The sequence below is a fragment of the Colletotrichum fioriniae genome, assembly GCF_027942845.1.
Source record: "Colletotrichum fioriniae strain IMI 355084 chromosome Unknown scaffold_3, whole genome shotgun sequence".
Classification (NCBI taxonomy): Eukaryota; Fungi; Ascomycota; class Sordariomycetes; order Glomerellales; family Glomerellaceae; genus Colletotrichum; species Colletotrichum fioriniae.
This window is the reverse complement of record NW_027076839.1, coordinates 450,363-470,823: the sequence shown is the minus strand read 5'-3', so window position 1 is coordinate 470,823 and position 20,461 is coordinate 450,363. Positions and strand designations below refer to the sequence as shown.

The window sequence follows — 20,461 nt, the reverse complement described above, 5'->3', positions numbered from 1 at the left end:
ATCAATCTATTCATTGCTTTCCAATACAGAATACTCGCTCGCATAGCACCCGATACATCGCCCCCTGATCAAGCTTGGAGCGGTTCATCAAGGCCATTGAACAAGAGCACAAACATAAGAAAACGGCATGTCAGGTGTGTTCCTACCTCAAGCACACTTTGTCGAAATGCCGAGACGCCAACAACTCGTCGGCCCTTGGGGCTTCCTCGATGGCTAAAGAGATACAGTCAGAGAATGCATGTGCGTCTTCCCCAGAACACGTACCCAGAAGTTCGATCCCACGAGCATCATACTAGACGACCCCGAGCTGTGGAGAGACCGCCTCAACAGATACCACATCCGCAATGTCGACTTGCGGAAGACGGACAGATACATCATGATAGCTGGTGATTTGGCATTAGTTAAAATCCTACAGCACCCTGAGCAGAAATTTACATACGCGTCGCACTCATTGGCGCCCTGCTGATGCAGCAGAGTGGTGTGAATAAGCCTAGACTTGATGGTATGATTGGGAGCTTAGAAAGAGCGCAGTTGAGCGTGTTAAATGGGAATATTAGGGAGAGGTTGTTGTTAGATAAGATAAAGGGAGAAAGTAAGGGGTGGTATTCGGCTGTTAGGAAGGCGATTAATGTGTTGCGGCGGGGTCATTCTGATAAACTTGTCAGCTCCCTGTCCTGTAACGTGTAACGAGAGTAAATTGTATGATTGCATACAGCATCTTGACAGCTGCTTGCCGCATTAGCATAACCATGTGGTATGTGGTTCCCGGCGGTGAATCTGACCTACTCGGTGACGGCTGCGGCCGGCTGTAGTCAGTTATGAAGTTTGTTACTCAGTAATACACGATATTCACCCTAGTAGACCAATTTGCCCGTGAAGGCGAAGATGGCCCCCGATGAGGCGGGCTGGACCCCAAAGGGTAGATGATAAAGTGTGTATTCATCACTATCTAGGCTAACAAGGATTTCTGTAGTGATGATGGATGGGCAAACTATGCATTGTAGTACCCGAGGACCAAGCAAACCATGACCTGCAGTTCCACTGAAGGCTGTCCTCCCCTGGTCTCCCCCGTCCCAGTCTCCGAGGCAGAGGCACTAGGCACTCCATCACGCTCCATCTCTGTTTTGGAAGATCTTGTCGGGTGTTTGCCTCCCAGTCCAGCCAAATTGTTCAATGGATAGGTAGCGGATGGCCCACGCGGCAGCGGCCTTGGAATCACACGTGAGCAACTTCTTCAAATTATGGTGATCGACTTGCAGATAGAGCCGTGTCCGCTCAGCTAACAAAGCAGGACAGTGGATGAAGACATGCTCAACGGTGTGCTTGCCCTGCTTGCACGGGCAGAGGTCGTCGACGATGTCGCGAACCTGGTGGAGACAGAAGGGTCAGCCAAGGGCGGAGACCGGCAAAGGCGAAGGGAATGAACGAACCTTGATGGAGAAAAGGTAAGACTTGAGTCCCACGACACCGGTTCTACAGTGGAACAGGATGGTGCTCTCAGCACGCGTGAGCTCGGCATAGTATTTCAAGCTGGCTGGGCCCCATTTTTCCGAGAGGGAAAGAGGACGGTGGTTGGCGATGCGAAAGTTTGGGTCGGTCTGATTCTTCCTTCGGTCTTCGCGATCGTCGAGGTAATTCTGCCAGTACCGCGTGCATGCCTCCTGAAGTTTGTCGTTGATGACTTTGCTCCGCACTTGCTGTCGGTCAAGGAAGTTCCGCCACCTTAACTTCGGTAGCGGAAAACCGCGCCGTTCTGTTTTCGTAGCTCGCTCCTCGTTGATTTCGATGAGTTGCTTCCGGGCCGCGAAATCAATAGAAGCGGCCGTGACTTTGTAGAGGATGCGGTATGGGTGTGCTATGTTGTTCGCTGCGCTTAGGGCCTTCGGCATGTTATCAGTTGCCCACACGGTAGTGAGACGAGCGTATTCCCGGGTGTCAAGATTGCGAGTGCGATGTTTTTGGCCGAGCTTCTCAAGGAACAGAGAAAGCGGCGGGACATCAAGCTCCTAGTGGACGACCGGGGTCGCTGTGGTCTGGTAAGCGCCGGCAACCTGTCGGAGACACGCCGCCTGTGCCTTGTCAAGCTTCATGACCAAATTGGCGCTGATCTGCCAGCGAACCCTGCGTTCATTGTCTCGATAAAGGAACCAGACGGGAGCGGCGTATGCGGCGATCGGGCGGACACTTGTGATGTACAGGCGTCTGATGCTGGCGAGAGAGGGCCCCCATGTCGAACCGGAAATACGATAGATGGTGCGCATCTTGGCTTCCATCTTCTCGGTAATCTGTCCCCCACGTTGTCAGCGGCGTACCCAGCTGCATTGAGCTTGTCAGCATGTACTCACTTTCTTTACATGCGTGGCCCATGTCAAAGATTGGCCCAAGTAAACCCCAAGAAGCTTGATCACCTCCTCCTTCTTTGCCTCTTCCACACCAACGTCTGGTAGATCTGCCAATGGTATGATTCTGGGTGGTTCAGGTTCATTGGCAGTTCTCGAGTTTGTCCCCTGAGTCTCCTTGTGCGGGTTCTGAAAATGCATGATATGTGTCTTGGAAGGGCCAAAGGAAATGCCATAAGGAGCGGTAGCGGCAATCAGGTCGGTAAAGGCCGTTGTCAAAATCTTGCAGTTTTCCTCGTAGGAGTGTGAGGTTACCACCATGCAAGTGTCGTCAACATACGACATGGCTTGGAAAAATGGACTCGACGGCCAGATCTTGTTGAGTTCGTCCAGTATAAGAGAGGAGAACAAGGCGAAGAGGACAGGCGAAAGAGGACTACCTTGGGGAATGCCAATGTTGACCCAGAACTCCTCTGATGTGTATCCTGGAATAGACAGGGCAACGCGTCGATCAGAGAGAAATGAAGAGATGTACAGAACCATCCAGTCAGGGACACCTTTCCGAACCAAGATCTTCAGGAGAACCTCGCGATCGACATGATCGAACGCGCCAGTCATGTCAATGGTCATGAGCGTTACAAACATGCGTGGGCTGGCGTTCCAGCATCGGTAGACGCGATTCAGAATCAACTCGAGCGCTTCTGTCGTAGACCGTCGTGCGAATCCGAACTGATTGTAAGGGACAAGGCTGTGCTCAAGGGAAAGTATCGTCAGGCGATTCGACATGGCCTTCTCTACAACCTTGCCCATGCAAGATAACAAGGCGAGAGGACGCCAGCTCTTCGGTGTGTCGTACGTCGGTTTGTCCGCTTTTTCGACTATGACGGTCCTAGATCGTTTGAACTGGGCTGGATGATGCGATAAGAGAAAACAGGCGTTGATGATATGTTCAAGAATCGGGGCGATGATGCTTTCCTTCTCGCTCTCGGTTTCTTTCTCATCTCTTGAAACATGCAGCATCTTGAGAGCCTCACCAGCAATCCCGTCCGGTCCTTCGGCCTTTCCGCTAGGGATACCGGAGATCAGCTCACAAATCTCTCCCATGTCGAGTTGCTGTGGAGAGGAATATTGTATTCGAGTGGGATCGAGTCGTGGACAGTTTTGTGCTGGTGCCGTTGGTCCGGTGCTGGTCTTGGGCCAGATCGAATTGGTGAGACAACGGACCTTGTCCTGGGGGGTGCTGCAGACTTCGTGGGTCACTGGGTCCTTGAGATCAGGCATGTGAACCCGTGGTTGTGCCAAGTCCCAACGGGCGCCTACCTGAGCCAAGCTGTAGGTTCCTGCCATAATCTTTGTGCTGGATTCAACGAAATCGCGGTAAGACATTTTCGAGATTTGCTTGACGAGTCTGTCCGTTTGTCGCCGAAGGAATTGCCACTTGTTATAGAGCTTGTCGTCGTTGTTTTGTAGGGTGCAGTTGCGCCGAGCTGCTTCTTCAAGTTTGAGACTGGCGTGGATACTCTCCTCGAACTTGCGGACAGGACCGGTGATACTTGGCGGCGTAAGGATCGGAACGAATTTCGCGATGCTCGCCTGCATCGCTTCCGTGACGGCGTCGATAAACTCCTCGAGGGCTGCGGGCGAGTGGAGAGGCGGCAAGCCGAGAGCGCCGAGCCTCTCTCTAGCATCTTGACGAAACTTTCTGGTTTGGACGTTTTTCCAGAGCTTGCGGGTGCCGTCTTCTGGGTGTAGCTGCGAGTTGATCACCGTTCGTAGCACGCGGTGGTCGGACTCGAAACCTCGGACCTCAACTACATCGCAGCTGATCACCCGAAGAATGAGCGCTCTCCCTGCGAAAACCAAGTCGATTGTGGAACTGGGTGTGTTGGGGACAGCGGCCGGGTCCCCCCGAGTGTACGTGATGGTTCCAGGCGTGAGCATGCACCTCATTCCCGCCGCCTCGGTGCCTTCGCACAACTGTCTTGCCTTTGTATTGGGACTTACACATCGAACACCGCTCCTGCGTGGGTGAGTGAGATTGAAATCGCCGCAGAGCAGGACTTCCTTGTTCAAAGTCACAAGCTTGAGCAAGTCGTCGATATTGAGGCCAGGGTCAGGAGGATTGGGATTGTAGGCGTTGACTATTCGCACATCACCGGTGGACATTGAAGGCCTTGAACTTCCATGGGACTGGTACAGGACGTCTATTAGGCCCCATTTAGTTCCATTGTGTGTTGGTTTTGCATGTACTACCCAAGAAGTGCACAGTGACGAAGGTACTGTACCCGGATAGCCCACCGCTATAAACATAGGTAACTTGAAAAACTGACCAGCACAGGCGCCTGTAGCGGAGATACGGGCAGACCTACCTGCCCACCCAGGCCATAGAGTCCAACTTTAACTGAAAGGTACCTGACCGATCACCCGGCTTACGGCTCCACAGGCAATACGGAGTACCTGTTCGTGAAAGACTTTAGCCACTAATCCAATCGGTGGCCCACTCTCCAGATTGCCTTGCCTTAGTTCCGGTCGGCACTGCGGGGCCGGAACCACTTTCCCCACACCCGCGCGGCCGGCCTTCAAACCGTCTTAGGAGTCAAGGGCCTGGGTAGGCGAGTGGGTGCCTTTCGATCGACGAAATCTAGAAGGGGGTTTCGAGAGCCACGAGTGCGGAAATCAAGTCAAGCAATGTGCTGGCGGTAGTGCCCACCTAGTAGTTGAACCGATATATGTTCATAGAGGTGTTCCATGAGGGAGAGTTGGCTGGCATGCTGATGTTCCTATCGAGGTTCGTAAAATGGATGGCTGGAACCGTGATGGCGAGATTGCAGCCACAACGGTGTTTTTGATTTAAGTGAGGCCAACGTGGCTTTGGTATAAAAATGTGACTCCTGCCCATCCCCCAAATTAATTCTTGATTTTGTCACTAAGTGGAACTCATTCAATACCTTAGACCACGAGCACGCCAGAGCTTTCACTGATAATACAGACGTTTCTAAACAACAATGAAGCTCCAGGTTCTCTCCCTAGTTCTCCTCAAGTAAGTCTCCAACCTCATCTACATAGCTCACAGATATCGATGCTCATTCTCTACAAGCACCTGGATCGCCTCCGTCAACGCAGACTTTTTCCACTGCATCTGCGAGTCATGGTCATTCCATACTATCCGATCCAAAGAGGCCTGTATTTGGATGAAGAACAAATCCCTTCCCAAAGACAAAGTCACCATAAGTCTGGTGGGTGAAAGCGGCCCGTGGGCGGGTGAGCTTACGGTATGAATCTCCTTGCACCCCCTTCAACTCCCTCGTGGGAAACCGGGATTGCTGCTGATCTGTGTCTATCCGCAGTGTCGTATGCTGGATCCCGCCAAGTTTTGGGGTGCTCCCATTTGTTGGGGACAGTATGGCTACGACTGGCATGAAATCTGCAAGCCCGAGTGTAAGAACGATGGAAAGGACGCCGAGGACTGTATAAGGACCTACCGGTCAATCGCCTGATAAGATGGTGTTTGACGCAACACGAATTCAAAAAAAGTGTACTTTAGTATTAGTGAACGTCAACATTATCGAGTTTTCAATACTGCTCAAAAGCACTTTCCCTTTGAATGCAGGGGGAGTGGGGGGGGGTGGATTCCGTGTAATGTCATCGCCTTGATGTGATCTTCGTCCTCAGTAATACATAGCGCCTCGTTCTCGTGAGGTGAGCTCGTCGAGCACTTATTGGTAAACACGTAGCATTCGTATCCAATGATGAGCCAATAGCCCAAAGGCGATTGAGCAAAGGGGCGCGCAGAGGGACAACCATATCAGTCCGTTATTGTGAAGTCTCCTCTAAACATGTGTATGTATCTGAGTCCTAAAGTCTAACGGCGATACCGAACCCTTCCCCCAACCACGACTGGGATACCTTAGCAGCACTATGCTATATATCAAGGCATTTCAACCCGTTCATTGATGGCCGGCATCTCGTGGATAGCCCTCGGCTGATCCGCCAACTCAGAAGGGGCTTGGCCGACGCCGTGGTAGTAATACGGCGAGCCTGGAGTTCTCGGCGTACTGAGCGGACTGGGAGAAATCATGCTCAGAGTCATGTCCGAGACTGGCCGGCCCTGTCCTGCGTCCGAGGCTGTGGACGGGGTGTGAGGATTTATAAGGTTGTGTTTCTCGTCGGGCAATTCTGCAGGACCAGTCTGTTCGTGGTCATAAGTCTCAGTCCCATGGGTGTTGAGCACCGGACCAAGTCGGGAGCGACGGCGTCGGAGTAGTATGAAGGCGACGAACAAGGCTAATCCTGTGATAAAGGCGGAGGAGACAGCAATGCCAGCAATAGCCCCGGTGCCTAGGGTTGAGCTGCTCGTCTCGGAGTCCACGGATGCAGTGGTGGCAGCTGTGGGTGATGTGGCGTCGATGGCGGGACTTGTGGTATCGGAAACAGATGGACGTATGGATGAGGAAGCCAAAGACGTCGTTGTATCGCTGCTTTGCAATGGCGGCATTGTTGGAGTCGGTTTGTTTGCTGGGGCCGTGTACACTGTTGGAACACCACCGGTCGAGCCAAGTGGATCGGGGGCATACATTGCCAAAACTCGCCTTCCTAGGTCTTTGCAGTCTTTATTGGGTGGTAAGGACTGGGGTTCCCACGGCCAAATAGACTGAGTCACTTGTGGTCGCTCTGGTTCAGTCGGACAGTTTTCGCCGCAGGTATCTGGATGGTTGCATGCCCAGTATTTCAGTAGGCCTTCATTCTTGGTGTCGCATAGAACGAGGCCTACCCACGGAGATCTGGCTGTAAGATTGTTTAGTTCAAAACCCTTCTATGGATTTTGAGCCTGGAGCATACCTCGATCTAAATCACCTTTGAGCGGGCAGCTCTCGTCTTTGTAGGTCGGGTCATTGCAGCCATACTGATAAGTCACGCCAGATGGTCGATCCCAACAAGCTTGATTGACACAGAAGTCGCCCGCTAGGCAGCACCAACTGAAGCCATTTTTTGTTTCATTCGCCGGTAAGCAAGGGAGAAGGTCGGGTGGACCGACGTAACCGGCATCGAAGTAGCACTGGTCGTAGTCGCCCTTTTCGCTTGCAATAGACGTAGCTAGAAGACCAAGGGCCAGATAGAGAAGAACGACGGATAGACTTCGATACGCCATAATTCCCCGTAGTCGCAAGTTGTAAGTGTATTGGGCGAACTTCGACACACTATCGAAGCGATGGTCGTCTCGAAGGTGCCCAGAGACACGGTAAAATCGCCGTCGAGTATGAAGAAGGTGCACAGCCTGCGGGTGAATTTGTAGCCAAATGGGAGGGCGAATCGGCTCGATGATTGAGTTTTAAAAGGGCAGAGGAGAGAAAAATGAGCGTAGAACAGTGGTGACAAAAGAAACAAGGAAACAGAAGACTAAGAGGTAAGTACCTTAAGGTAGTGGACGATGTCAGGTTAGGAAGGAAGGTGAAGTGTGTTAAAAAGAAGGAGCTCCTACCTGAGGTAGATATTTGACTAAGGTACTGACATGGCAGTAGCAGCTTCCCTCCTCCTTCTCTGTTGATTCAACCCAATCAAGACAATCCCACTTACGTTACGAATTCTACCTTACCTTACGGAACCTCGGACGTTTTCTGCCGTCTTCACCTCCTTCCATCTGTCACCTATGTATTACCGGCCAACATGTTCCGACTTTTCACTCTTTTGACCTTGCTCTCAACCGGGAGTCCCAATCTTGGCTTGATGCGAGATTCCTTGTCTTTCGCCGAAATTTAGTTCCATCTTCTTCACGCTTTACAATGTTACACAATGGCAAGGCGGTGGTAGTGTTTGTTTCTGGCAGGCGACCTGCCGGTGTGCTACGCCAATGCCGCCAATCAGTCCGCGGGAGCCACGTCTGAGGATCGACAGACCTGCCATGAGGTGGGACTGATACCAGGCAGGGTTTCTTTCTTTCACCCTCCGCCACGCGGATGCGCACATGAAGGCACCAGGATCATTGAAGCACGGCCAGACGCAGCGGTTGAAAAACGAAACGGTCTGGAAAAGGAGCTGAGCATACCCGTGGGAGTTTTAATCATGAAAAAATGCTGACACCGTGTGTGTACGACCTAACTCCAAGCAAGGTACAGAAGATTCAACCGCGGCGATACATGTATAACTCGTTTGGAACTGGCAGCCAGCAATCAAACGTCCAAACGCCAATCCAAAGGCTGCCTAACACCCCCCGTCGAATGCGCGACCCTCACAAGTGACTACTCACAAGTGCTCGAGATAGGCACCAGTACCCAGTTCAGAAACGACCATCTGTGATGGCTTGATAAGCTCCCATTCACCCTGGTTGAAGGTGCTGGGCTCGCTGGCTACCACAACGTGCTCTCCATGCTTCTTCTTTTCTAGCCGCCCGTCATCCTCGGCATCCCCGTCACCACCATCGGCCGAGTCACTCACGTCGCTCGGAAATCCCTTGTACTTGCGGTTGAGCGTTGCACCAGCTGTCGTCGAGTAATACAAACTCGGTGGTTCTAGTCCTTCCGGGCTGGCATATCGCACAGCGACCAGCGAGCTTCCAGACATGACAACAAGGTTGAGCGTGTTGGCCTCTCGGCTTGGCGGCCCAAACTCGGTCTGTAGTTTCTCGAGGATGATGATAGTCTCCCGCATCGCCGTCGCCATCTCTCCAGCATCATAAACAGACTCCCAGTCGCCATCCTTACCGCATAATATGAAAAAGTACACGGCCGCAATGTGCTCAGCATCTGTTGTCCCGACAATGGCCTGCTGGTATCTCAACGGAAGATATTGCAGAATCGCCGTACGGATACGAGGAAAAGACCCGAGAATGCCGTTGTGGGCGAACAAGTGACGACCAAACACAAAGGGATGGCAGTTGGTCTCTACGACTGGCGTCAGGCCCGGGGCTGCGCGGATGTGAGCGAGGACGGCATTGCTGCTGGTGCCTCGAACGATGCTCTTGAGGACCAAATCGTTGAGCGGAGGTCGAGTGTTTTTGTACACGACTGGACGAAGGGACTCAGGCCACTTTGGATCGATATACGGATTGAACTCGCACTCTGTCGACGTATACCAGCCGAGGCCGAAACCGTCCATGTTGGTTAATGGATTCGGCGAGCCTGCGTCGTTGGCCGCCAAAGGGGCGACCTGAAGCTCCCCAAGAAACGGTCCAACCGTTGAATGGCCAGCCGGTAGGAAGTGGTCGTCCACTACCGATATTATCATGAAAAGCCCCTCTGAGACGTCGTGGCAGATCACTCACCTTGCTTCACTATGGCATGGCGCGGCCGAATAACCAAATCTTCAAGAAGCTGGGCTTCATCGCCCAGGTAAGCAAACCAGCGACACATGACCAAGGGCGATTTCTTATTCGTGTCAATTGATCCCGGGGGACTTTCTCGATTCTTCGTTTTCTCGTGGAGATGAGCAACTGAGGTTGAGATGGCAAGAAGGTAGTTGGCAGCAAAACGGGATTATCCTCATTCCTCACGCTCGGTCATGACGGACGTCTGATCTGGAGCACAAGCCCCGACATTGACCAGAGGCCTAACTGACGTCACGGCCTTTAGAGTTCCATCGCACTTGAACAGACCTCGAATTGGCGCTTGTACGGATATAGCGTGCCGTGTCGTCAAGCGCTTGTTGAAAGCACGACAGCTTCTACCAGTGCACCCCAAGGCTCGCCTATTGCGTCGGGAAAGGATACATGGAATCGCCGACGAATCATATTGATAGTCCCTTCCGGCGATTGCCCTTCCGGCGATTCTCTCGGAAGAAGCAATACAAACCCGCAGGTAAAAGGGCGAGGGAGAAGGCGAAAGTAACTTAGAACATGCCTTATTACCGCCTAAGCGCCAGCCCGTGTCAAACCCCAATATTGAAGGACCCTTTAGCTAAAGACGTTCAGCGCGGCGTGTTTGGCGGGAGGAGCCGCTAGGTGCGCCACGTTCTGATGGGATCTTGGCTCGAAGCTTGTCTCCGAGCTTGATTCCGGCCTGGGCCTGGGGACTGCCAGCGTCACCGATTTGGCTACCACAAATTGTCAGGCATGGCAGACATCAAATGTTTTGTAACTTTTAGAGGTGGTGGTGGCATGTGTGACGAGCAGCATTCGAGGCAATCTCCGTGGGAGTAGTCTCCAACCGAATGGAAAATGGAAAAGCCAAGATGCCGGACAGACCCGCCCGGCCGGCTGTCACTCGGGGGCGACACCGGATTCCCCACCCATACTTTGACCGTCAGCACTTGGCCATATTAGGATGCGAAGCTCGCGAAGCTGCCAGCGTGAAGCATAGCCCAGTGTGCTGGATGGACTCGAGCTTCTTTCGCGGAAAAATTCCCAAGAGCGAAGCGCGGCTACACCTCACCCCAGCGTCATACTGCCATGGGCCATGGGGGCTGAAAGGGGACGATTTTCAAGCAAAACCCCAAGGAAAACGGAAGACGACAGAACTTTCTCAACGCTCCCAATTGCTGACAATCGCAATGCCGGGAAAACCAGGGGTGTCTCAATTCCGAATCCTGTGGTGACCGCTTAGAAATTGGGTGGCTTTCGGAGGGCGTCTTCATCTTTTGGGCTTACTTCCGAGTCCCCTTGCCTGCTCGAACAGCTGGCCGCTGTTTTGGCGCGCTGCCTTGGCACAAAGGTACTCTGAAAAAGGGTTCGATGACCCAAGTATGCATCAGAGTTGGTCGGAGGGTCGAATCCTTCGCGCGCCAAAGATCCCAAGTGTGAACCCGTTTGGCGCTGATCGCTGCCGCGCCTGTTCCCTCATTGGACAAAGCTGGGAATACCACCGTGACGGCCACCACCCTCCCTCAGCCTCTGGGCTGAGTCTCCTTGGGTAAAGTCAGGGGGCGATGCTCCCTTGAGACTCTTCTGCCTTGACTACCCACGTCTAGATCCAGGCTACAGGAGCAAGCTTATTGTACCGGCGGGCCAGTACCCCGTACAGACAGGTACTATTCTCGCGCCAGCCCTACCGCTGTGACGGCCGTGGGACGGATGGTGTCCTAAATTGTCTTGGACCAGCGAGCCAGCCGGTACAAGTGCTGATGACGCCCCGCCCCTTGTTGCGTGCGCGCGGTGTGGCACAAGGGCACAAGACGGTCAATCCTGCATGTCGCTCCCCGTCAACAACTGTATCTCGAGAGTCCTCGACCAGTCTTCGCCGCCCACCTTGTCTCGCATTTCATACGTTCGGTCAGATTACCCCTACCTGATGCTTGACAGCCTCATTTAAAGTCCTTCCCCTCCTCCTTCACTCCGTCGTCCCAAAGCGTGGCTTGTCTCGGTTTCCCCTCCGCGCGATGGCATCGCTACATCCGCACGACCACTTCTACTCCAACAGGCACAGTCACTATAGCAGTCACTCCCCGTCACCTGAAGCCGAAAAGATGCTCAAGCACCCAAACGGTGGGCCCGGCCCCGAAGGCGATGCCATCCCGGATGGGTTGGAGGTCAACACCGGAGCAAACTACAGCACGGCGCCGCAGTCGTATGAGCCGGCACAGGCGCAACCGTACTATGATCAGCAACAGCATCAGCACCAACACCAACCTCACACGCCACAGACGAATTACACCGAGACAACGTACGCTCAAAATCAGCACTCGCCGATGCCGGAAAAGCAGCTGGCGGAGGGGAAGGGAAGCAAGGACGACGGGACAATATGCGGACTACGCAAGGCAACATGTTGGTTGTTAATTCTCTCCAGTCTGATGTTCTGCGCCTTGGTCGGCGTGGCGGGCGGATTAGGTGCTTTGGTAGCAAGCAAAAACAATGAAATCGCAAAGTAGGTTCCTCGCCTGCAACACACGAGCAGCCGCATTCTCACAGCACAACTAACACATCTCCTCAGCCTCCAATCGCCATCCTCCTCTTCATCAACCGCCACACCCACCTCGGCATCATCGTCAGCCGCCTTCGACCTAAGCAAACCTGCCGCCACAGACACGCCCATCGCGCTCAACAAGTGTCCCGGGTCCAGCTCCGTGTTGACGTACCAGGTGCCCGGGACGAACCTGACGTTTAGCAAGGACTGTGGGACGGATTACCTCTACAACGACATCGCGCAGGTGCCGGCCAAGAATTTTGAAGAGTGCGTGCGGTACTGCGCGGCGTTTAACCTGCAGCAGCAATCGAGAAAAGGCCCATGCAAGGGTGTTGTGTACATTTACGAGGGCGAGCAGGGGGAGGATAGTAATTGGTGCTGGATGAAGTATACCAAGAATATGGTGCAGAACGGGGCAAAGGACTACACCGAGTCGGCTTGGATTTTATGAGTGTGTTTTGGAGGATTTTTGAATGGAGAAGCGCGTTTGGAAACTTGGTTTCGGAGTCCTTGGTGTGTGCTGTGGATGGATACCCAGTTGTCACCCCGTTAATGAGAGACGTGTTCCACAACGGCGTGAGGTTTCTTCCTTCTGACTCCTGCAGGAGTAGGTGCATGCATCGCCATCCATCGTTCCAGAGGAGGCCGGGGAGCAACAGGCAGCCTTCACAGCTCGCCGGGAGGCAGTGGGTCAGGTCTCTGCGAACCGAGGGAATGGAAACCGGCCGGCTCGCAAGGCCGTCCATGAAACTCAGGCGCAGACCTGGCCGAAAACTGTCACCAATCATATACGGCCCCCAGCCGCCTTGCTAGCTCAATCGGTAGAGCGTGAGACTCTTAATCTCAAGGTTGCGGGTTCGACCCCCGCGTGAGGCTCAAATCCTCGCAGCGATTGTGTGCAAATCTTTTTTAGCATTTTTTTGATGGTTCTCTGGACATTTCATCATCCCATGTGCCAATAGAGGTTGCGGTTTAAGCTTGTTGTTTTTTGTTAAAGCTTGTTTGCCCTGCGTTGGGGTCAGTCAGGCTTGAACTCAATTCGGTTGGGGTACTAGAGGAATAATGCGATGTCGTCCGGAGGCGTGCGCGCATTCCAACGCCGTCCCGAAAGGCTCGGCATTTTAGTTCAGGAAGCCAGGGCGGGTTGACCCTTTCTTCAACGGTCCGGAGAAGGGTCTCGGAACCAGACCTTGGCGGACGTTGCCGTTCAACGGCCGCTGATCTTTGTCTGGATTCTAGACATTGCATTGAGGTATTCTCAGCAGAAATTTTCAGTGTGTCTTTGATGATGTATCACAGCTGGGAAGGCCCTGAGTAATGCTGTCAGGCAGACGCGGAAACTCATCTCGCCGTCAGCAGAGCTTATTGTTGCAAACACAACAAAAGAGTCATTAGACCCATGTCCGGATCCTCGAAACTATTCCGTAAATGGCAACCAATCTCACGATTCAACAGTATTAGTCACACTCTCAATCAGTAACAATACTTCATATGCTCAACCAACGTTCAGCAAACATCTCACAACAAACTCAGTCCATTATCACCAGCCTACAATTTTTAGCCCTCAGACTTTAAAAAGAACACGAAAATGGCCTCCACACAAAGCCTCCCACCCGCAATCCTCACCCTCCCAAAAGCAACAATACGACCCTACCACAAAACAGACGCCGCCGCCCTCTCCACCGCAGCAAACTCTTCCTCCGTATCCCGCTACCTTCGCGACTCCTTTCCCCGCCCTTACACCCTCGCTGACGCAGAGTCCTGGATCGCATTGAACTCCAGCGACGGCGGCGCGCCGGTGTACAACTGGGTCATCGCCTGTCCGCAAACGGGAAGGCCTATGGGGAGTATCGGGCTCGTGCCGGGGAAGGATGTGTATGCGAGGGGTATGAGTTGGGGTATTGGCTTGGGGAGGGGATTGGGGGAAGGGGGTTATGGGGTGTGTTGTGCCTGCTTTTGTGAGGTGGGTATTCGAGGGGATGGGTGGTGGTGAGGAGGATGAGGATGGGAGGAGGAGGGTTGAGAGGGTTTGGGCTGGTGTTTTTGAGGCGAATAAGGGGAGTCAGAAGGTTCTTGAGAAGAGCGGGTTTGTGTTTGAGGGGAGAGCGAGGAGGGCTGTTGTTAGGGATGAGGTTGTTATGGACGAGCTTTTGTATTCTGTTATCAGGGACGACTTGAAAAAGTGGTCATGATCGGAAAGATTCTTGACCCAATGCCGGTAGGTCCCGGTTGGTGAAGAGCGCCTGTGTGGAACAGCTTGAACTATGTAGCTGGACAACAGAGTCGGGTTTGGGGATGTAGGCTCCGAACATGAGGAAATCGACGGCACTCCCCGCAGGCCTCAATTAACTATACGTGAGGTCAAGAAATCCCTCTCTCTGACAATAATTAGGTTCCTGTGGACGAGATCACAAATTGAGCGGATTTGTCGCGAGACTGTCGAGGAGAATATCGTGGCAGTCCTTCGAGACAACCTCCCCCAGGACCTTGACCTTCTTTACTTAGACTCCTTTGATTACATTTCCCACTCTGGGGAGGTAGCTCAAGGCATTGCCACAATAGTCCTGTCTTGTGTTCTACACATGATAGAACCGCGGAGACCACAGGCCCTTCTAACGGCCATAGCTGCTGGAAAAGCCTTGAACTTGGACTTGATACTGTCGTTGGTGATTTGCGCCAATATTGTCGTCCTAGACGCCAAGTGCGATGTACTACGTACGGTCTTCTTATCAGTCAGTTCGCGATTTCTTGAGTCGCCTCCGGGCTTTTCCACCTGCCACGGCCCATCACACTCTAGCATCTCTCTGTATTGGAGTCTGCTCGCGAGGACTAGATCCTGTGTCCATTGACGGAGTGCAGATTCCAAGTGACGACTTTGACATCTCCGCATCGATGTGCTGGCCGGTCCAATCCAAGTCGGCATTGAAGTTTGGCAAAGACACGCTTACTACGAAACGAGTCGAAATGGATATAGCGGCATTCATCTGTGACGAGGATTGGGATACCACACTTTCTTACAAGAGCTGGACGGTGAACGCCCAAAAGATCGCTCTACCCCTTCCGGGAGACCATGCTCTGAAAGGTGAAATGAGTGCGATTGACTCGTCAAACTCTGAGTTCCTATTTACGCTGAGCATATATGGACTCAACTGCATTCTGCACCATGCGTGGTGAACATCGACAACGTGAATGTTAACCTACAAAACCCTTTGGGCCGGACTTACATTCAGTTAGCCGTGGCATGTGACTTACCAACATTGACTCTACTAGCTTATCGCGGCGCCATCGTGAACTCTCAGTTTGGAAGGCATAGAAGTACTTTGCACGCATCATGCTTTTCTGGCCATTTGCTGCTTCAACATTGACCATAGCTGCAAGAGCACGAACCGAAATCATGATCAAAAAGGCGATGCAAGGCGGACAAAGCGGCGTCTTACATCAGTTTCTAAGCCAAACCCCCAGAAACCAAAGCCTTCTTCCTTTGGACGCGTCTGATTGCGTAGGCTTGATGTGACAAGTGACGCCTCGGAAGTGAGTCTATGCTAGAAATGTTAGACTAGGTCGGACCCGGCCTTAGGTAAATGTGTACCTATGATGATTAGACGCGCCTCTATACCCTATCAACACAATTTTATCCTACTGAGATTCCGCTTCGAATGCTCTCTCCCTTTCCCTGAAATCTTGAAATCTGCGGGATGTTGTCGAAATCTATTACTCATATATACTTAATTCCTAGATAATATCACTCTTACGTGATAGATCTCGCTCTGGGCAGCCCCGAGATTCTCATTTTCCCTGGCCCTCCCACATGTTCTGGGTAATGATATATTTGGCATATCTTCTACTAGACTTGTAACTAAATGAACCTTCACTTGATAGTAAGTAGTCTCTCATCACTCAATTCGTTACCGCAATCACAAAACAGACGCCCCCTCACTTGTGATTTGACCCTGTCAACACAGCCTTACCGAGACGGGATGCCGACATTCACCCGCACGCTGTGACCTAATAAGTAGCTAACTTATGATTCATGCAACATCACGTCAGAGTATCGGATAGTTTACAGGGCCTTTGTAGGGAGCCGAAGGCTGTATCAAACCCCCAATCAGTCGTGGTCGCCAAGACAGCTTGCGGGGAGGAGATGCCGTCAGTCCCTGGGCAGCACAGGACCGAGCCACTAAATATCACTACTCAGTAAAGCTAAACCAATTCCATTAGCATAATTCCCAGCCGATAATGGTGTAGGGAGACCCCGAGGCCTTTGGCAAGTTGCCACTTGGTAACTAGAGCATCGTCTGATCGTCGAGGTACCGGGTACATGGCCAACGGAACCAGATCAAAGTGCAAATTGGTATCTGCCGTGTTCTTTGGCCTCTTGGCATGGAAGAGAGCTTGATTCAAACGAGTGGTATGAGGATAACGTGATCATTTATCGTATTGTTTGTTGGGCTACCTAATGAAGGCTTGTTTAAATAGCCTTGAACGTCCCGATTATCGAAGAAAGAAGTGGCTAAAATCTGCTAATCTGTGAGAAACTGACCAGAGACTAAGAAGCAACACACGTAAAAGGAACGGGAGGGTCTGTAGAGGAAACCCCATCGGGTTTTCCATTTCAATTGGCCCCTGAATGCTTATAATTCAGAATCGGTTTCCCGGCAGCCCTCCCATGAGTAGCGACCATACAAATACACTAATCCTCTTTCTTGGAGTTTTCCTGCAGTAATAAAAGTCACTGTTGGCTATCATGGAAGAAACATGAGCGAGCAATCAAGTTCCTGTTTTATAGAGTCGAATAATTTGTCCACCCCTTGCGACATCTGCGGAGATGATGACAATATCTTGTCAATCGAACGAGTTGAAGTTTCATTAAACGATGTTCTTCCTGAGTCATGGTAAAGGCATCGCCACAAGGGTCTCGACTACCTAGACCATTTCGAGAAGCATCGACAACGTACCGCAGACATTCATCGAGACCGGGGCACGTTGCAAACATCCAAGAGAGGCAATTGATGATTGCAAGCTGATGCAGCCGTTCCCCAAAAACAGGTTGGAGATAATTCTGGCAAACTTGCCAGATGCAACTCGAAACTCTACCCGACTTAGACAAGTGACTTGAACAAGGTCCCCCAGTCCATCAGTGGGACTAATGACAGCTTTCAGGAGCCAGTCGCAATGCAAACCATCCGCATGATCCAATAACGGAGCAGCCGTTAAGTGCAACGTCCGGGCTTCCAGGCCCCCCGGAGACCGGATCTGCGAGGCCGTGGCCGAATATCGGACGAGAAATCGCAACTGCCGATGTCTACGGAAGCAAGCAGGCGGAACCGCCGTTCGCAAGAGTCATCACAAATTTGTCGTCAAACTGCGTACATGTTCGAGAACTGCTTATCAGGTCCGTCCCAACATTTTGTGGGGTTCCACGGATTCCGCGAACTTGAGGCCGGCCTGTAGTTCGCTCTCGCGTCAAAGAGACTCATTTTTCTTCTGGACGAATTTCCGCACAAATTTTGTCACTGAGCAATACTGGCATAGTATGCTCCCATATGAAAAAAGGGTAAAGATTACGACTAGCGTGTCGGCATTTCTTGGGCAACTGTCGAGCCCATGCAGGCCATTGCTGGTACTGTGGATCAACAGAGAGGAGGGGGAATGGCTCTCTGCCGATCATACTCATGGATACCAGGGGGACGATGTAGGCCGTGGGAATTGTACTACTGAATGGTCTAAGATCATACGTCGGTCTGGCTTAAAGGAGCCCTACTAACAAAGTATTCATTCAAATCTCGTGGGCTTTAATCCGGAGTACTACCCATGTATTGCTCATGAACTTCACGTATACCTCCTTGCTCTATTTGTTGCAGGAATGTTCTCTTGAAATCGTCGAAAAAGTGCAACGAAATCATATGAATATTGCACGCAATGGTCAGCGAGACAAAAATGCGAAACCGAGTTTCTGATCAATCTGGAATTCAGACCCCCGAGGTACTACCTCTAATCCGCAATATTATTGCTTGAACTCCTCCATATTTACTCATTTATAGATTCAAATGGAGGGAACCCTAGCTTGAGGGGTCTCAATCTAGCCAATGTACCCGCTGCCTACCTTACTTTATCTATGTTGGTTGACGTCGGGAGGGCATATCTATGCTGCATTGCTGGCTCCTGGTTTGCCTTCTCCTGAATTCCAATTGACTGCCAAGAATATCTTGAGATGGAGTAAACTGCACAAGAATAGACTGTCCGGAAGTAAAATGTCCTCGCTCGATCTTCATGGAATTGGTTTAGTGCAAAGACGGTTTATTTGCACCAGACACAATTAATTCCGGTATCTCGATGATTGGAAGTTAATTCGCCTGCTTGGTCGGAAGAGATGGATCAAACTCCGTTACTAATTTCGTTGGCAGAACTCAACAGCTTGTACTTTCTGTAAGTGAGCATGATGACGTAGCAATAGCACGTTAACCCAATCACTTCTAGTAGTAGACCAATGTTATTGGCACCAATGAGTTCCCAGCAAAATCGCCAGTATTACTGCATGTGATGCGACATGATTCAAAATTATCAGGACATAGATATCTCTAATTTCTTAAGCGACTTACGAGCTCGAGTGTGTCACTGTGATGCTACGGTGATACTGCCCTCGGACTCGAACCCATCCAGTCGGGGGAGTTGGATTCGAGCCCTATGTGAACACACTGACATTGACAGGGGATTTAGCCTACATAGTCCGTCAAGTCGTGGTACTGGGGAATCCAAGCGTCATTTCACGGGGGAGATCCCGGACCGGGGGAACCGGGCCAGCCCATTCATGGGCACACCACTTAGTAATAATACAATGAGACCAAAGGAATACTTGCCGAGTGGCTGTATCCACACTTTGCTGCCGATAACTTTGCCCAGGCGTCACCGGGGCCGAACATGTCGGCGGCCAAAAGCTGGGTGCCGAGAGTTGTGAGAGTTGGGTAGATCCAGTACGTACTGCTGAAACAGCAACCCCAAAATACTATACCGGCGCGATAATATTGACAAGGGCTCTACAATAGAGTTTATCACCACCAGATATATATCACGGCTGACGATTCCGCCGCTTTCGTCCGGTAGGCAAATCTTTTCAACTCGGAGCTATCAGCCTCTTTTCGACATTCATCCGTTGCGGCCATACTTGTGCGAATCATTCATCACCGTCAGTTTCGAGATTGTCCACTGGATGGCAACTTTTGCTGCAACAGACAACAAGACCCCAAGCACCATGGAGCAGCCATATCTGCAGTACGGTCATAGCCATATCAGCCATAATGAACTGAGCACCTACCCCGAAGCTGAGCCGCAAAGCATGGAGTGCTCATACACCATTGGGCCTTCTTCTACCTACACCGGAGAATGGTTTCAGCCCACGTTGCATCCAGATTCCGTCGCCTCCATCTATCAGCCTTTGCCGTATCTAGGCACGACCTCCGGCGCCATGTCACACTACGATCCCAACCATCTGGTCGAAGCCAGCAATACGCAGATTCTCGCGCACTCAACACCGCCGATGATGCAGCCAGCCGTGCCGTCACCCAACTGGGACATTCTGAGCTCCAGTGAGGGCTCTCAGAGCCCTGCTGAGGAACGCGAGGAGGAGGTCTGGGAGCCGGAAGACCTCCGCCGGATGGGTTATCTCGACGCCAGCGGCAACTGGCGTTGCAAGTTTGAGGGGTGTCGATCCTCACGCGTATTCTTGCGTGCGTGCGACCTAAGGAAACACTTTCGTGGACACGACAAGTACTTTTTCTGCACGGAGAAGCCTTGTGCGAATGCTGGTGTGGGATTTGCGACTCGAAAAGACTATCAACGGCATATGGGCTCCCACAGGCCGACGATCAAGTGTCCTCATCAAGATTGTGGGAGAATCTTTAGTCGGAAAGATAATATGGTACGTTACGCCCGCATTCGCTTTACGTTGCATATTCAGTTTACGAAAGTAAACCTTGTTTGGGAACTTGGGCTAACACTACTTCCAGAGAGAGCACTTTAAGAAGATTCACTTGCGGCTGCGAAATAATTTGTTTCCTCGACCTTGCCGCCGGCCTCGTCGTGGTGAACGCTCAAAGTCTCCAGTCCTGAAGGTCGAGACCGAGTAGCTTTGGAATTCGTTTAGGTGGCGTCAAGAATTATCATTGTATGAGACACATGAAACTTAATTACCAGCAGGCCGCATGGTGTTTGGAGAATAAGGGTATAGCTAGTTGCTTAGTCGGTTTCGTGGTCTATGTTGGGAACCGAGCACAGAGTTGCGGAAACAAATCATAT

At 51.8% G+C, this 20,461-nt stretch overlaps 4 protein-coding genes and 1 non-coding gene across 5 annotated transcripts; 3 read left to right on the top strand and 2 right to left on the bottom strand.

Moving 5' to 3' along the window:
- Nucleotides 1-1,106: 1,106 nt before the first annotated feature.
- N0V96_003023 (uncharacterized protein) lies at nucleotides 1,107-1,889 on the bottom strand (the record flags this gene model as incomplete). The annotated part of the gene is made up of 2 exons (XM_053189823.1): nucleotides 1,107-1,367; nucleotides 1,431-1,889. 2 exons carry the CDS (start codon nucleotides 1,887-1,889, stop codon nucleotides 1,107-1,109), a joined length of 720 nt encoding a protein of 239 aa, XP_053052746.1.
- A 6,690-nt stretch (nucleotides 1,890-8,579) lies between these two features.
- On the bottom strand, nucleotides 8,580-9,431 carry N0V96_003022 (uncharacterized protein; the record flags this gene model as incomplete). Its single annotated transcript, XM_053189825.1, has 1 exon — nucleotides 8,580-9,431. One exon carries the CDS (start codon nucleotides 9,429-9,431, stop codon nucleotides 8,580-8,582), a length of 852 nt encoding a protein of 283 aa, XP_053052748.1.
- A 2,301-nt stretch (nucleotides 9,432-11,732) lies between these two features.
- N0V96_003021 (uncharacterized protein) lies at nucleotides 11,733-12,620 on the top strand (the record flags this gene model as incomplete). The annotated part of the gene is made up of 2 exons (XM_065756711.1): nucleotides 11,733-12,030; nucleotides 12,175-12,620. 2 exons carry the CDS (start codon nucleotides 11,733-11,735, stop codon nucleotides 12,618-12,620), a joined length of 744 nt encoding a protein of 247 aa, XP_065614478.1.
- Nucleotides 12,621-12,972: 352 nt separating this feature from the next.
- On the top strand, nucleotides 12,973-13,045 carry N0V96_003020. Its single transcript has one exon. It is a non-coding gene; the product is annotated as a tRNA-Lys (tRNA).
- A 6,457-nt stretch (nucleotides 13,046-19,502) lies between these two features.
- On the top strand, nucleotides 19,503-20,292 carry N0V96_003019 (uncharacterized protein; the record flags this gene model as incomplete). Its single annotated transcript, XM_065756710.1, has 3 exons — nucleotides 19,503-19,858; nucleotides 20,069-20,084; nucleotides 20,173-20,292. 3 exons carry the CDS (start codon nucleotides 19,503-19,505, stop codon nucleotides 20,290-20,292), a joined length of 492 nt encoding a protein of 163 aa, XP_065614477.1.
- Between the last annotated feature and the right edge of the window lie 169 nt (nucleotides 20,293-20,461).